This window comes from Aedes aegypti, chromosome 3, assembly GCF_002204515.2.
Source record: "Aedes aegypti strain LVP_AGWG chromosome 3, AaegL5.0 Primary Assembly, whole genome shotgun sequence".
NCBI classification, from domain to species: domain Eukaryota; kingdom Metazoa; phylum Arthropoda; class Insecta; order Diptera; family Culicidae; genus Aedes; species Aedes aegypti.
Genome location: NC_035109.1, coordinates 5,970,524 through 5,987,688, shown reverse-complemented (window position 1 = coordinate 5,987,688; position 17,165 = coordinate 5,970,524). Strand labels below are relative to the sequence as shown.

General features: G+C 34.5%; 1 protein-coding gene and 1 long non-coding RNA gene across 4 annotated transcripts in view; one reads left to right on the top strand and one right to left on the bottom strand.

Annotated features, from left to right (window-relative positions):
* Positions 1-5,961: 5,961 nt before the first annotated feature.
* LOC110678425 lies at positions 5,962-6,739 on the bottom strand. Its single transcript, XR_002501596.1, has 2 exons — positions 6,624-6,739; positions 5,962-6,542 (listed from the first exon to the last, which is right to left on the bottom strand). It is a non-coding gene; the product is annotated as an uncharacterized LOC110678425 (long non-coding RNA).
* Positions 6,740-12,599: 5,860 nt separating this feature from the next.
* The window catches only part of LOC5570305 (cyclin-J), a 57,566-nt gene continuing 53,000 nt past the window's right edge, over positions 12,600-17,165 (top strand). For 2 of the 3 annotated variants that reach the window (XM_021848987.1, XM_021848988.1), the window contains exons 1-3: positions 12,600-12,829; positions 12,907-13,096; positions 13,411-14,140. In XM_021848987.1, the coding sequence (XP_021704679.1) occupies positions 12,803-12,829; positions 12,907-13,096; positions 13,411-14,135 (942 nt within the window). In that variant the 5' untranslated portion in view covers positions 12,600-12,802 and the 3' untranslated portion in view covers positions 14,136-14,140. Of the gene's footprint in view, positions 12,830-12,906; positions 13,097-13,410; positions 14,327-17,165 lie in introns of those variants that run through there. The other variant, XM_001653079.2, reaches the window with a different exon arrangement.

Here is a 17,165-nt window from a genome sequence, read left to right as displayed (position 1 = left end):
CGGATAAAAACGTATCATTCAGTGAATAGAATAAACCATTAATGTACAATATAACGTATTGGATACAATACAGCGTATTGTAATTGAATGCCGAAGCAATATTATTCTTGTTTGGATATACAATTCAAAAACAATATAATATATTGTAACAGAACATTGTATTGTTTTTAATTGGTTTTATACCTTACAATTTTGGTCAAATTCCTATTTTCGCGTATAACAACTGTTGCTTTTTTCTATGTAGCTTTGCTGAAAGAAATAAACAAAACAAGTTCAGAAAGCAAGAAATGTTGGGTGAAAAATATTCAAAAAGAAAAAATAAGTAGTTTTTTAGAAGACACTTGACATTAGCTGTAACGACGAATGCAACCATGTAACAGTTCGTTGAATTGTTTTTGTATTGTAAAACAATACACAAATTGCTAATCAAGACAATACATGAACATTATATCGTATTGTATTTTCAAAATGTTTGTATGAGAAAATATCTATATTTGTATTGTTACGATACACTGAGCCAAGTAATCATATCAGGTTTATCTGAAAACACATATGGTTTTTTTCCATCTAGTTTTTCACATAACCTTCATTAGCTTATGACATAAACTATCACAATCAATTTTTGATCAGATTTATCAGATAAATCACATACCTTTCGTAATATATTCATGTGTGAGTTATTGGATTTTGTTAATGAATTCCATGTGAAACTAAGATGATAATTATTGGTTTTGTTCGTAATTTTTATTTGTTTGTTTAATGAATTTAATAATAAATGTTCAGGATTTGCTTTGCTAAAATAAACCAAAAATATAAATTACATTCATATATATATATATATATATATATATATATATATATATATATATATATATATATATATATATATATATATATATATATATATATATATATATATATATATATATATATATATATATATATATATATATATATATATATACATTTATTAAATTTATTATATGGGTTTGCTTGTAACATCCTTGATATACATCTTATTGCATATTAAAAACAAAATTCTTTGATTTTGGAATTCGTTTTTTAGTTTCCGAGTCTGTTTTTTCCTGCCTTGGTCCTTCAAATGCCACTTACGAATAATCTGAGTTTTCCTTAGGACCTGTTCCTTACTCTCTGCAAATGTAAGATGCGAAACAAACTTATATATCATAATGATTTGTGTAAAAGGTTAACTTACGTTTCGTTGCCATTTAACATTGATTTTACCGTACAACCACTGAAACAGGTGTAATGGATCCTAAATCTGCTAAAAGTACATCGAACGAATACGCCATTTTGAAAACACTGCTTTAAACAGAAAATTTTCATATCTGCAAATCACATGATTGTTATCGGATAACATACATGAATTTGGTTCATATACAATTTACAGTATTGGTCATTGAATATAATCAAGTATTTTAATGATTGTTATGTACTTCCTACATGAAATCCAATGGATACACATAATTTGGATATGAATTGTAATATTCTGAATGTATGTGATCTTTTTAATACTTTTTATGATATTTCTTGGCTCAGTGTACTTAACCACCCATACATTATATTGCAAAAATCTCATATACCATACAGTGAACTGTTCAAAACAATATATTGTACTGTAGTTGTATTGTCATTTTACATATACTGTATTGTATTTCCAATATATTGAATGGTACTGTTACAATACGTTATATTGTTTTTGTATTGTATTTTTTATTCGGGTTACTTCTCGGTAGTAAACGCTATATGTGGAACACGAGTGGAACATGTTTGTGTCATTTTCCTTTCTACACCTTTCGAACATACTACAAACAACGCATCGCTATGAATAAAGGTAGCATTTACTACAAAGCTACTGGTAGTTAGCTTCAGAGGTTGCTACACATGCTTTGAGTTTGCGGAATTGAATGGAATAATTTACTTTTGAGTAAAAATCATGGGAAAACGATATGAGTTTTGATATATCGGAAGGTATTTTGAGTTTTGCAAAGGAATTCTGAGGTTACGAAAACTTTTGCTCCGCCAATTCTGAGATTCCGGTAAGATTACTGGCAGTAGCAATTTGTAATATCCGTGTGAATTCTGACATTACGATAATTATGTTATTTTCTAGGAATTTTAGGATGTCGGTAGGAATTCAGATATTGATAAAGTAATTCTGAATTTTACGTGTAAATTCTGACATCTCAGATTTCCTTTTGAATTCCGGAATTCCTGTAGGAACTTTGAGATTCCGATAGGGATGTCGGATTTTTTATGATAATTCTGAAAATTTAAATACCATTCTAGGAATATTGCGGAAATATTAGGAATCTGGTAAAAACTCTAGAATTGGGGTGGGAATGGGATTCCGATTATTAATCTCTTGGAATTCTGTGGGTATCTTTGAGACGATATTTCTGTAAGAATCTATGAGATTGCGGTGGGATTCCTGCGAATTATTGTGTGAATATTTGTAATTCCGAAAATCAATCTTTGTAATTATTGTAAAAAACCTTTAAGATTCCGTTGATCTCCAGTTCCGTTGGAATTTCAAAGTAAAGCTTTAATATAAACGTTTTGAATATCGGTAAATATTTTATAGATTTCAATGGGATTTTTTGTGGAATCGTTAAGAATTTTAATAATTTCCCTGGTGTTTTAGGGGAGATCCTCATTGAATTCTAACGACTACCAATGGAATCACTATTATTCTCATAAAAATCTCTACATTCTAAGTTCTAGACATTCCAAGGATACTATCAGAAACCCCACCAAAATAACGAGAATATCACAGAAACACTTAGAACATCGGAATTCAACATGCTGTTAAGAAAACACACGGGGAGCATCAAAATTACATGTGCGTTACTTGTTGGTTTTGTTAGCTACGACGCCATCCAATATATGGCAAACATGGTGGGAGAATATTTTGGTTTGACAAAATTATTTAGGTGTGAGTCTATAAGAGGGCAAAATCCTCAATACAAATCTTGTCAAATAACAGCACCTTCATGATTTGTGCAAATTGTCGCGTAATCGATTAGATTCCATGCATTTTCTTCATATGCATGATTGTATTAATTTTAAGCGTCACTCTGAATAGATTATTCTTTACGTGCAGAATCACTCTGCACTCTGAATGGAAATTTCTTAACGTGCAGCTTCAGTCACTGCTCATGTTCGAAAGTAGTAAGTACTACTTGTTCGAAAAGTTTTTTATTGAGCTTCTCGAGAATTTTTAGCATTTCGATCACTTCCTCTATACTTCGTGTGTTACGCGCCACGGTCTGGTACTAGTTGGGCACTTTGCGAATCTTTTCTCAAAACCGCAGACCACCAAATAAGTTGCGCGCCGATCGGTTATGCGCCGAGTTGTGGGTCATTAAAACGATTTAAATCGCTTACAAGTTGAAAACAAGAAGGTACGAACAATTTTATTCCATACGTTTTTTTATCTATTATACAATTATGCTCACTCTCCAGTTTAGGACTCGAGCCCTAAAAGTGATTCACTTCCTCGGCGAGATATTTTGACACTTCTTTATTTACTTTTTGGCTGGCGCACAACTCGGCGCATGGGCCACCGGCGCGCAACTTGTTGGACAGTCTGCGGATTTAAGTAAAGATTCGCAATATTCATTCCAAAAGTGTAGTATAAACTTTGTGGATTTTGTTTTTGAGTAGATCCCGCATAAATATGAACCATATTTGTACTGTATCCGAAACTCTCCCCAACAATTTATAACAATATCTAAACAATTCCATATAACGCCAAAAATAACAATATGCCTACCGTATTATGAATGGTTTTAACAGTTTGGGGAATGGTTATTGGACAAAGTACAGTTTGGGGAATAGGCGGTTAAGTTATGTAACCATTCAAAAACGCCGATTTTCCCGAACAATTTTTTTCCGTTACAATTTGCCCAATTGTCCATATACCATCCATTTATTAATCAATTTACTGTAAAGGAAACTGTTTCAAAATAGTGGAACTATAAAGTTTGAATGAAACTAAATAATGTATGTGTAATAGTATGTTTACAGTGTGATATGGTATATTTACCGCAAATGATACTGTTCCTTTATGTTTATATTATAAGCAATGAAAAATAGTATTGCAAATTTTGTTTTATTTTTTATTATTTTACTTTCCCGCATAAATAAGAACCGTACGAGTACTGTTTCCCGTAGTGTTTACAACCATTTGCGATCGTATATGAATAATTTGTAATAACATGCAAAATAACAATAGACCAACCCTACGGCAAACGATTTTGACAGTTTGGGAAATTGTAAATTGACAAATAACAATGTGGGTAATAGGCGGTTAAGTTATGTAACCATTTAAAAATGAAGATTTTCCCGAACAAAATTTTTCATGGATAGTTAGCCGAATGGTAGATATTCCATCCATTTTTCAACAAATCCACTGTAAGGCAAACAGTTCAGAAACAGGCAAACCATAAGGCTGTAATAAAAACGAATAATGTATGTATAATGACTAGTTTATAGTTGTAAACGGTAATTTAACCGTATACCGTATTGCTCTTTTGTATTTTTAAGTTTGGAAATAATAAACAGATTTGAGAAAAACGAAACAAATAGTACGTTGTCTATTTTTACTTCAATTTTAACATGTATAACATTAACAAGTAAATAATCATGATTTTTTAAATTATTTTGTAGCTGTTTCTGTTTGAAATAAAATTAGATCTAACACATTACTTGTTTCATTGTTGTTTTTTTTTTCTAGAAAATAAATAAAGAATCAATAAGCATTATCATTCCTATTATTCAACAATTCAAATAACTTCCTTAACTATTTTAAATCACTAATGATGTTCAAAAAGTTCACGTTGTCCATATGCTCTGCATCATCAGGATCCGTTTCATGTTTAAGACTAGAATATCCATGAATTTATTACCATCAGCACCAGCATTGTTTGATTTTCATCGGATGCCTGCTAGTAGTTGGTATCACGAGTATAAGGAAAGCGACGTGAAGAGAAGATCATCCAGTTTCTATCCTAGAACACAAGTTACCGAGTTAGTAATTGCATTAAATTGTCAATTCCGGAACACATATTTGATCAAATTTACAATTAATTACCGATAAATCATGGAGAAATCCAATCGTCACATAACAGGTGTAGATTCTAGTGGGTGGACAACGTTCGTAGATGGACGACGAATAACAGCAGCATCGGTTACAGTTGGTTTGAGCAGTCGCCGGGGGAACAAGGAGGTTTATTACTTCGATGATAAAAGGTTCCAAGTCACCGGAAATACGGACAATCTTCGCGGAACTGTGGAATCCTTTTCCGATATGCATTCCTGCTTACTTTTCCGCACCGACTTTCAGTTTTTTTTACTCTAGTTTGATCTTTGCAAAACAACAACAAAAAAATGCACTCTCAAAAAACATATACATAGCTTTGCAAGATCCACAAACCGAAAAATAATCTATTTTCGGCAACATTTCGACGGAAACAATACACAACATAAGGAATTATTCAAATATTACGTAACGCAAAATTTGACCATTTTAGACCCCCTCCTCCCCACATAACAGCTTTTATACGGAAAATTTTAAATTTTTGTATGGACCGTAGCACTATGTAAGACCCCCTTTCTCTCCATTTTGCGTTGTGTAATATTTAAATGATTCCACAGGAGAACTCGTTTTTATTTTTTTTTATTGATTAATATGTATGAAAAGATGATCGTTATGTGTATAATTTACACACCACCTATGAGTTAATTTTTGAGCGTGTGTAACAGAAAGGTGAAAAAACCATTTGACGAAATGTGATTCTATGTTTAAACCGTTTGATACATGTATTCATACCAATATCATTTTACAATATCTGCGCAGTATTATGAACTGTAACTATTTCGTGTATATCACCTAAACCGTTCAGTACAATTTACAGCTTTAGGTATTTTATAGTCCAACATAAAAACGACTGTTTCTGATACTTTAACCGTACCAGTTGAAAGTGAAATACTGTAATGACTATTAGACGAACTGCATTTTTCTATGCGGGTTGGCATACACATTTTATTCCTCCATGACCTGAATAACTGAGGAAGTTACATAAATTGCTTTTAGGGCATGTTCACAAATTTCATAACGCTGGGTGTCCTTGAAATGTTACAGGTCATACAAAATTCGTAGAATATTCATACAAAAAGCGTTACGAGGGGGTGGGAAGGTATCGAAAATGACCATTTTCGACGTTATGAAATTTGTGAATGAACCCTTGGTAGATTTTAATGCGCTACTTTTAAAATCTTTTGCACTTTGTCACTATTATACTGATAACCGCTAACATGCTCCCGAATCACCATCCTCACGGATGTGGGCGTTCGAAATGAAAACCGAAGAAAACATCGGATTCGTCTGATTCGCCTTCTCTCCCTGGTTCTGGCTTGAGTCTAGTCCTTGCGAACATTGGAGAATAAATGTTCGTCTTCTGCTGTCCGGGAACTTGCCGAAACTTCCATTCCGGCCCTTCGTCAACGGAAAATGACTGCTGTGGGAGAGAATGAAAGCTTTCACAAAACAGAAAGAAATTATAAGATATAGAGGAAATATTAAAGCATGAAACACTTACCAATGGATTACGATCAAGCACAGATTTTGAAGATTCGTTCAGATCGCTGGATTAACAACGGATTCTTTTCACTCTAGTTTCTGCTAGCAAAACATAAACAGAAATAAAACACGCTAAAAACCATTTACACACATTTAAGTTTCACTTGGCTTTTAAAAATATATATATTATTCAAATCATTTGATTTAAAACATAAAAAACATATAAGACCACCATAAAAAAAAATCTTTGTTTATCATTTTTCATCGAAATGTGTGATGCCATGAAATAACTTTTAATTAATAATTGCGTGAAAGCTAAATAGCATGTGTGTTAATTTTTAAGCGTGCCTAACAAATTGATGAAAATTTTCTCACACATATCAATGCGTTCAACAGTTTGCCAAACTGTTAAAAAATAGTAAAATATAGTTAAATGCAAGTGTGTAAGTGATGTTCGCCTCATTAACACAAAAACCATTCGACGAACATTGCATAAACGTTTCCACTATTTTCCACAAATTTACATCCCCGTATTGTTCAACAATATCTGAGCTTTCAAACATATTGTCACTATTTGATTTGATTTAGTCAAGCTGTTCTTTACAGTATACAGCTTTGGGTTCCTTATTGTTTTACAACATTACAACTGTTCGCGATACGCTAACCATTTCAGTTGGAAGACATTTGTGGTTTTGACTATAAGACAAATTGGATTTTTCTATGCGGGATGCTACATGTAGTAAAGTTCAAAGTTTTTTATTCATATCACCCACTATTACTTGCGGAATAATTGATTGGCACATTTTTCCGTAAGGAAAAGTGACAGCTCTATTTGATTTGTACAGCAGGCGTTACCCAGAGTCTATGAATGGAGAGTTGCGCGAAGAGGCTTCTTTGAATGGTTGTTCTTCTTCGTCTTCGATAGATAGACGGTTTGACAGTTCGATAGGTAGATTTGGTTTCACTCTTCGCGTAACTCTCCATTCATCGACTCTGGCGTTACCGACGCACTGTAAGACTAAAGTACCCTTTAAAGGGTAAAAAAGTACCCTCTTTGAGAGAAACTAGTTTAACTCATAAAAAGAGTAAAGGGCCTGTACCCATTAAAGAGTAAACGGCTTGTACGTCAAACTAACGAGTAAATTTTACCCACTATTCGAAATGAATTCAGTTAGGAAAGAGAGTAAATTTTACTCTGTTTCTAGTCTTACGATTTATAATAACAATTTGAAATCAATTTATGAATAATAATAATGAATAAGGGACAAAAACCATACAGCACTTTATTAAGTTCAATAAATATTGCATTTGTTTAATATTAGCATTAAGTTATATATAAAAGTATTGTAAAAATTCTGCTGCGTGGGGGGATGCTGCGTGCCACGACCGTCTCTCGGGCATTTGGCTGCAGTTTCCTCTCTGGTATCATGCTCCTAACTGAACGAACAGCAACGAAGTTTTTGGTTCTCCAATCCATTCTGTAAAAACAACAGCGTTTCTTGAAATGAAATGAATAATGTTTTTCGATTTTGGACTAACCTGCAAATCTAGACACTCCTCCATTATCAGCGACCCAGATGCGACTCCAGTTACAATTAAGTATAACGGACTGAAGAACAGCATCCGCCAAAATATTTTAAGAACTTTTTCACTCATTAAAGGGTAAACCACTGGAACTTACAAATGGGCAAAATTTACCCACTATGCAAAATTTTGAACTACCCTTTATTTTGACAGCTTCATATATCAGAAAATAGTGGGTACTTTTTACACCTTAAAGGGTAATGCCAGGTTTACAGTGCGTTATGAAATTCTAGCGTAACATTTGAAAAGGGCCTATCTGCAAAACGTAAACATTGAGAAATTCTCAATTGAAGATTCCGTACCATATTTATAATTCCTATTTTAAACCCATTCGCATTTTTACTAGTTTCATACCTGTGTTCGACACCCATTAAAGTCTGTTGCGTGGCCCATTATGTTTCTAATCTCAAATAACACAACAACTCGTAAAAATTGTTGAATTCAAACATCATCGGCAGATAGGCCCTTTTATGAATCTTTAAACCAGTTAGGCCCTTTCAGTTAGGCCCTTTGATTGAACATGGTTTCAGTTAGGCCCTTTTATAATTTGCTAATTTTATTGATTTTTGAATTGGTTTGCATAAATCTTGAACAAAATTTGGCGATTATGTGAAAAAACACTATATAATAGCTAAATATTGGAAATTTTCGGTTGAAGATTCAGTACCATATTGATTATTCTTATTTCAAACCCATTTGCTTTTTACTAGTTTCATACTTGGGGAAGATCCAAAAATGACGTCAATCGTTTTTCGGGATTTCTAGAACCCTTCTACCCCCTCTGTCACGCTTTTTCTAATACCCAATCCATGCACTGTCACATTTTCGTACATCCCCATTGGAGGAGGCCCCAATTGGGTTGTTTAGTGATGAAAAAATTCACAGTTTTTTGTAGCTTGAACGAGAAAGCACATTTTTCTAAGTGTAACACGATTTTATTGCGCTTTAATATCTTAATTTTGATATAGTTAATGATTAAAAACGATTTCATTCCGTTGACTCAATGACATTTCCATTTGCATAATGACAGCTCGTACCGAATTAAAATTTGCCGAGGGGTGATTCAAACGCGATTTCCATACTAAATTCAAACGTGTTTTAAAAATAGTTCCAGGACACGAAAAATTATGTAACTTTGGATTCTGGCTCAGTTGTTAACGTAGAATCAGAATATGTAAAAAACAGGATACCCCTAAACAAGCCAATTGATGGACGTCATTTTCGGATAACCCCTTGTGTTCGACACTTAAGCTGCGGCCACAATGGTCCGTTAGCGTCGACTTCACCGTCAGCTTTAACTGACAGCTAAGTTTAAAGTAATGATATTCAATGCAGCACCCCACAATGATGCGTTGCGTCTAACGCACGCATGTACTAAAAACGCTGACGCTGTGCTAAACTTTGAAAATCTTCAAAGTTGACGCAGCAGCCAACGCGTGACGGAAGATTCAAAACAAAAAAAATGGCAAAACTTCGGATTCCGCTAGAAATGCAGTCAACATCACACAAAAGTTCAACTCCGAGGAAAAATTGATCACAACTTGATGTAGGTAAACAAGACTACGATGAGAATGACGCAATTCAACAATAATAACAACGCACGACGCAACGCAGTATTGTGCGCATGTTTTGCATTAACGCATCCGTCAACGTTTTTAGTATATTGACGGATGCGTTAACGCTGAAGTCGAAGTCGAAGTTGACGGACCATTGTGGCCCCCGCTTTATAATGGTCTATTACGTGGCTCACAACGATTTGAATTTCAAATAGCACAAAAACTTGTAAAAATAGTACAATTCAAACATCATCCGCAGATAGGCCTTTTTACGAATTTTCAAACCAGTTAGGCCTTTTTTGAATTTGCTAATTTTAATGATTATTGAAGTGATTTGCATAATTCTTCGACAACATTTAATGAAAAAACAACACAATATCATACAAGCTAAACATTGGAAACTATTCTATACAAAATCAGCAACATATTGATTATTGATAATTCAAACCCATTCACTTTTTTTACTAGTTTTATACTTGTGTTAGACACTCATTATGGTTTATTACGTGGCCCAGAACGTTAGTAATCTCAAATAGCATAACGACTCGTGAAAATTGTTGCATTCAAACATCATCAGCAGTTAGGCCCTTTAATGAATCTTCAAACCAGTTAGGCCCTTTCAGTAGGGCCTTCGATTGGACATGATTTCAGTTAGGCCCCTCCAGTTAGGCCCTTTTATTAAACATAGTTCCAGTTAGGCCCTTTTGGAATTTGTTGATTTTATTGCTTATTGAAGTGATTTTCATATTTTTAAATAAAATAAAGCGAGAGAAAAACAATGTAATAGCTAAATGTTGGGTATTCTCAGTTGAAGGTTCAGTACCTTATTGATTATATCTATTTCAAACCCATTCACTTTTTTACTTGTTTTATACTTGAGGGCCTTCCTTAGCCGAGCAGTTTAAGTCCGCGGCTACAAAGCAAAGCCATTCTGAAGGTATCTGAGTTCCATTCCCGGTCGGTCCAGGTTTTTTCGTAATGGAAATTTCCTTTACTTTCCTGGACATAGAGTACCTTCGTACTTGTCACACGATATACGAATGCGAAAATGGCAACTTGTCAAAAAAAAGCTCTCAGTTTATAACTGTGGAAGTACTTATTGAACACAAGGCTCTGTCCCAGTGAGGACGTAATGCCAAGAAGAAGTATAAGATGAATTTATGCAGGGCTGTTACAAAAACAAACGACTTTGTTTTTGTGAAAATCGCGATTTTTGGAACTCGATCCACAACTAGAGGCAACCAATGAAAATTAACAAATAAAAATTATTCAAAATTTTCAATGTAATTGATTTTTTTTTCAGGATAAAAAATCAGTTTTTCAACTAACTTCGCATTAAGATTATGATAAAACTAGTAAAAAAGAGAATGGGCTTGAAATAGGAATCAATATCGTACTGAATCTTCAATAAAGAATTTTTATTAATCAATGTTGATTTTCTCACATACCTAATCGATTGATTTTGATCTAAAACTTTGAAAATCACTTCAATAATCAATAAAATTAACAAATTCCAAAAGGGCCTAACTGGAACTAAGTTTAATAAAAGGGCCTAATTGAAGGGGCCTAACTGAAACCATGTTCAATCAAAGGGCCTAACTGAAAGGGCCTAACTGGTTTGCAGACTCTTAAAAGGGCCTATCTGCCGATGATGTTTGAATTCAACCATTTTCACGAGTTGTTTTGTTATTTAAGATTTTAAACGTTATGGGCCACCTAGTTGACTATTATGAGTGTCGAACACAAGTATAAAACTAGTAAATAAGAGAAAGGGTTTGAAATATGAATAATCAATATAGTACTGAATCTTAAATAAAGAATTTTCAATATTCAATGTTGATTTTCTCACATAATCGATTGATTTTGTTCTAAAACTTTGAAAATCTATTCAATAATCAATAAAATTAACAAATTCCAAAAGGGCCTAACTGGAACTATGTTAAATAAAAGGGCCTAACTGGAGGGGCCTAACTGAAACCATGTTCAATTAAAGGGCCTAATTGAAAAGGCCTAACTGGTTTGAAGACTCGTAAAAGGGCCTATCTGCCGATGATGTTTGAATACAACATTTTTTACTAGTTTTTATTTTATGTTAGATTTAAAACGTTACGTGGCCCAGTAATAGACTATGAGTGTCGAACAAAAGTTTAAAACTATTAGATAGCAATGAGTTTAAAATAGTAACAATCAATATGTTACAGAATCTTCAATCGAGCATTTCTTAATTTTTACGTTTTGCTGATAGACCCTTTTCAAATATTTCACCAGGTTCCATTATGTGAGAAAAACACATTACAATGGCTAAATATTGAAAAATATGGAGGAAAATTAAAAATGCACGGAAGGGCCAATCTGATTTTGATGGAAATTTTCAGTTAGGCCCTTTTATGACCAGTTAGGCCCTCTTAGTTTTATCATATTCAGATAGGCCCTTTTTAATTTGAATAAAATTACCATTAATAATGCATTTTGCATGCCCGTAAGAGTATGTAGGAGTAATTTACGTAAAAAATGATACGAATAATGAATAATCAAGTTTGTTTACATTTTGCAGTTAGGCCCTTTTCAAATGTTACGCTAGAAATCAGCTCTACTTCTCAGCAGCATACAGCTCAAGTAATTTCGGTAGCGGAATCATTCCTTGATCGTTTCTTTTCCTATCCTTTTGCACAGTACTTATGATCAGCGTACCGGCCATAAAGGCCTTGGGGTTAAAACGGCTGCTTCAATGCTCTACTGTAACAGGATGTTTTGAAAAGTCTTGCGACATATGTAAGCTTCTGTTACACTTTTATATTTGTTTTCAATGGAACGTAATTTTTGAACGATCCCCATAATGTCATCGATCGACAAACTTCTTTTACTTTTTTGTTCTTCCCTTCAGTGCACTTTGTGCGGTTCGGTTTTTGTCGTTCTCGTTCTTGATCTCGGGCTCGATTTCGCAGATGAAGAATTTGTGAAAATCCAGAAAATGTGTGCGACTCGTTCTGAGTTTAAGGCCTAGCTGTGCTTTATCAAATCATCCCAAAATAACGTTCTCTCAGAACATATCCACAAAATGGAAATCTTCAGAAATAACCCGTCGGTAAGCTAACATACAGTCAACGTGTCCTGAAGGGTGGATTCTCACAAGTTGGACCAACCGTTCGTTTTTTTTTTCAGCTAAGTCGACTCTTCGAGGAAAACTGTACGGAATACAGCGACGAAATAATCTGGGTACTGCAGGAAGCGGAATTGAACCGATTAACTTTACGCTACATCTCGCCACAAATAGCGTTCCGATCGAGCCTGGTGAATCTGATCCGAGACGTCGGCCAGCAACAGCAGCTCCGGAGGACAACCGTGCACTTGGGTATGCTTAGTCAAGTAGATTCTAAAACATTCCCCAAACAGCTACATCTATTTTTTTTCAAATTCTGTTATGAATAACCAGCTAAAGTTGGTATATATAATAGAGAGAGCTGCACCTACCCAATGGGGGTAGTTTGGCCTAATAAGCCAAATTTGGGTTATTTTATTATCATTTACCACAATGTTTTCTAAACATGGATAAAGATTACTGTAGAATGGTGCATTGACTGTTTTCGGAAAAATATTTCTGGGGAATATTATAAAACCGATTCAGTGTAATGATACGCGAAATTAAATGGTAAGTTCTTTCCACAGCGATCTACCTAATGGACGCATTCATGGACAATCATAACATCGCCAACAACAGACTGAAACTAACGGCATTGAGTTGTGTCTTGCTGGCCGCAAAAATAGAGGAAAATGAACCGAAGGTCCCCTCTTTGAAGGACATGAACAAACTGCTCAGAGACAAGTGCCCCCTGTCAGATTTTGTGATCCTTGAGGTAGTACTGCTAAAGTTCTTCAACTGGCAGCTACTCATCCCGACCACCGCCGTATTTGCCGAGTACTGGCTCCTGCACGTAGTTTCCAAGCAGGATTTCGCGCCAACCGTTAACGAGAACCAGTACTTCGAACGACGTGCTCGCGCTTCCGAACTCGTGTTGGAGTTTCTGGATGTGACAATCTTGGACATCACGATGACCAATGTGCGCCCTTCGTTGCTGGCGGCTGCTTGCATGGCGGCGGCCAGGGCCATGCTATCGGTCAATAGCACTTGGAACAACAGCATGATCCAACTGACCGGCTATACGTACGACGAGATATGCTACCTGACGCGGGCACTGATGAATGGCCGGGCATGTCTCATCTCGGACACCCTAAGTCGCAAGCGACCGATTCTCGACTCTGGATATATAACGGATCCAGGGGACGACGAGGAAGATGATGAGGTAGTGGAAGTTAGCGAAAAGGAGACAAACGCAAGCTCCGATGATGATGTCGTGTTCGTCAGCAGGAGCAAACGCGCCAAACTGGAATGAGGAAGGTAAGTTCGGTTGTTTTGATTTAGGGGGTGTTTTAAATCGAATTCGATATTAAGATTGATTATAAGTTATGGTTTTCTTTTTCGGTGGTGTTTCGATCATTGTTTCGTTGTTACTTATTATGTAGATTCGGGACCTCATTACGGTCAAAATACAAATCTATGATATTCTTTTGATACGCACTTCAATTAAATTTTTTTGTCTGTCCTCGAAAATGTTTCGTTCTAAAGCAAGGCGTTTTTGTTCAAATTTTATTCCATTACAATTATTGTTCGTGATAACTTCTTTGTATTAGAATCAATTCAAGATGATAAGATTAGAAAAAGTAAAATGTGCCATCGTTGATTTTACGCATTTAAGATGAAACATCTTGGAATGTAACATCGAGATTGCACCATATCTAACGTAAAAAACAACAAACAACAGTGCAATTCTATTTTTATGTATCTTTGTTCTCAAGTAGAAATACCTACCTTCTTTCAGGATATCTCTAAACATTCAACTTGGATATTTTTTCCTAAGGATACCTCCTGAAACTGATCCAGGAGTCTAGTCTAGTACACGACACTGAAGACGGTCTTACAGTTGAGGCCGAAATACGCGTATCTGTCTAAAGATACAAACTCTAGTGGAATGAATGAATTTTCTTTATTAAAGAGACTTTCAGCCCTTGGCTGGTTCGTCTCTCTAGTGGAATTAAATGGTATAGTATAGTACTAAATTCGGGTTTTCATTTACTTATAGGTATTCCACTAAACAGCTCGAAGATTTATTATGATCCAGGAGCTAATTTAGAAATTCTTTCGAAAATTCCGTTACGAATAATAATTATTCTAAATTAAAATTTCTAATAAGAATTATTCTTCCAAAAATTTTTTGAAGGGAATCCAAAATCGTCCAAGAATTCATACAGTGACAAATAATTTTATTTCACGGATTTCCCTATCTTTCTCTCCATGATTTTTATTTATGACTCTTTAAAAGTTCGACTAAAAATTTCTCTATGAATTACTCCAGAAAGTCCACTAGGGATTCCTTTAGGAGTTTTTTCCAATAATTCGAGTTTGACAAATAAAAAATCTGATTTTTTTCCACGAAATCCTTCAAGGTTTTGTCTATAAATTTGTTCATATATTCAACGTATTTTCTTAAGTTTTTTTTCTAAATTGTAATGTGATTTCGGAAAAATTAGCCCATGCCCAGCGTTTGTTTTAAAAAGATTTTTTTACAGAAACGACATTTTTATATGAATGCGCATTGGTCCCAAAGCTATGTCTAGGAAGCCAAAAATGATTGCGCCTAAACCGTCAATTTTAGATATATGGTGTCTTCGGCAAAGCTTCTCCATATTTTTTTAGACATTTTTTTCGGTGATGTAAAATTAGGGTAGCCCTAAAAGTTCTAAAAGCACTCGAAACAGAGCTTTTTCGAGAAATTATCATATAAAAAGTTATCAAGAAAAAACTGATTATTCAGGACTACCCTAACTTTAAAAAAAATCATAAGAAACACGCAGATATAAATTTAAGTTCTTCGACAAAGTTGCTCCAAATTGATTGTTCTAAAAAATTGTTGAACATTTTACAGGCCTAAATGCGTCAACAAAAAATCTGATCTCGTAAACCATGCGTGCCACCCTAATTTCACATCGCCGAAAAAAATATCTATAAAAAATGGAGAAATGTTGACACCATATATCTAAAATTGACGGTTTAGGCGCAATCATTTTTGGCTTCCTAGATATGGGATGGCTTCGGGACCAATGTGCAATGTAGACATTTTTGTAAAATTCCAGGATAGCTTAATGAATAGGAGAAGATAATTTTGCAAGGATCTCTGAAGAAATTTCTGGACTTTAGTGTATGTCTTGAAAAAGTTTCTAGATAAATTGCTAAAAAAGTTGTTGGGAAAAATATTGAACAAAACTCTAAGAGCGGAATTTATGAAGCAATTTGGAATTACCAAAATAATTTTGTCATATTAAACTCTTAATATACTCTCGGAAAATCTAATGATTATTTACTTGCGGAATTACTAGATAATTCTTTAAAACAAACTTTAGTAGTAAACCTTGATAAAATGTAGACAGAAAAATCTCTGGAGAAAATTCTTAGAAGAACTAAAATTGATGTACAAAAAACAATCAAAGGACACCTAGCAACGTTTATATAAATCACCGCCGCCCTAGCAAGAAAAATCTATCTTTGACATCGCATTTCTTGTTAAAAATCTTACCGCATTTGGTGTTTCCGCATTTGATATTTGCATTTCAAACGCACACAGCAATATTTGCCGTGGCAGAAGAGACTTTCGGCGATTCTATTATTTTGCATTATGCAAATTTCAGATTGAAAGTGCAATAAGTTGTATGGCGACAATGTGAAAGCATGGCAATTGTTTTTTTTCTTCGTATTTGTTTCTATCATACATTTGAGTCATGGTTCATACACAGGAAAAAATTCTGTGGTAATAATTACTATTGTAGCTGACTACGCCCATTCTTGAAACTACCATGGATTTTTAGACCAATTTACTATGTTTACGGTACATCCCACCATATAACTGGTACATTCGACAGAAATAATTTACAACAATCTGATTTCGACTACGAACATGGTAAAATCAAGCGCGTTTCTGGTCTGCTGAAAATTTCCGGTGCGAGCGCTTAAGTTATTCCCCTAAAATAGTAGTTCTTACCGCACAATTTTTTTGCGTGTAGAAACCCAAAATTATGGGGACTATGCGCCTGAAATGGAAATTAATCGCTTATCTCAACGCGTGGAAAATTTCTTACAAGAAATGTTCAAGAAAAGCATTTTTCTTTGAACGCAGTACGCAGTTGGAAAGAAATGTCAATTTAAATGGAGCTCACTATAGAAAATTTCTCAACCGTTTCTTCCACAGTAATATTTACCTATCTTGAACGGAACATCATACTACAGCTTTATGCAGTAATATACATACAAGATGTGGATAAATTCTCGTCTAGTGCAAAAGTTACGTGGCATGGATAAGCGACCATCAAAT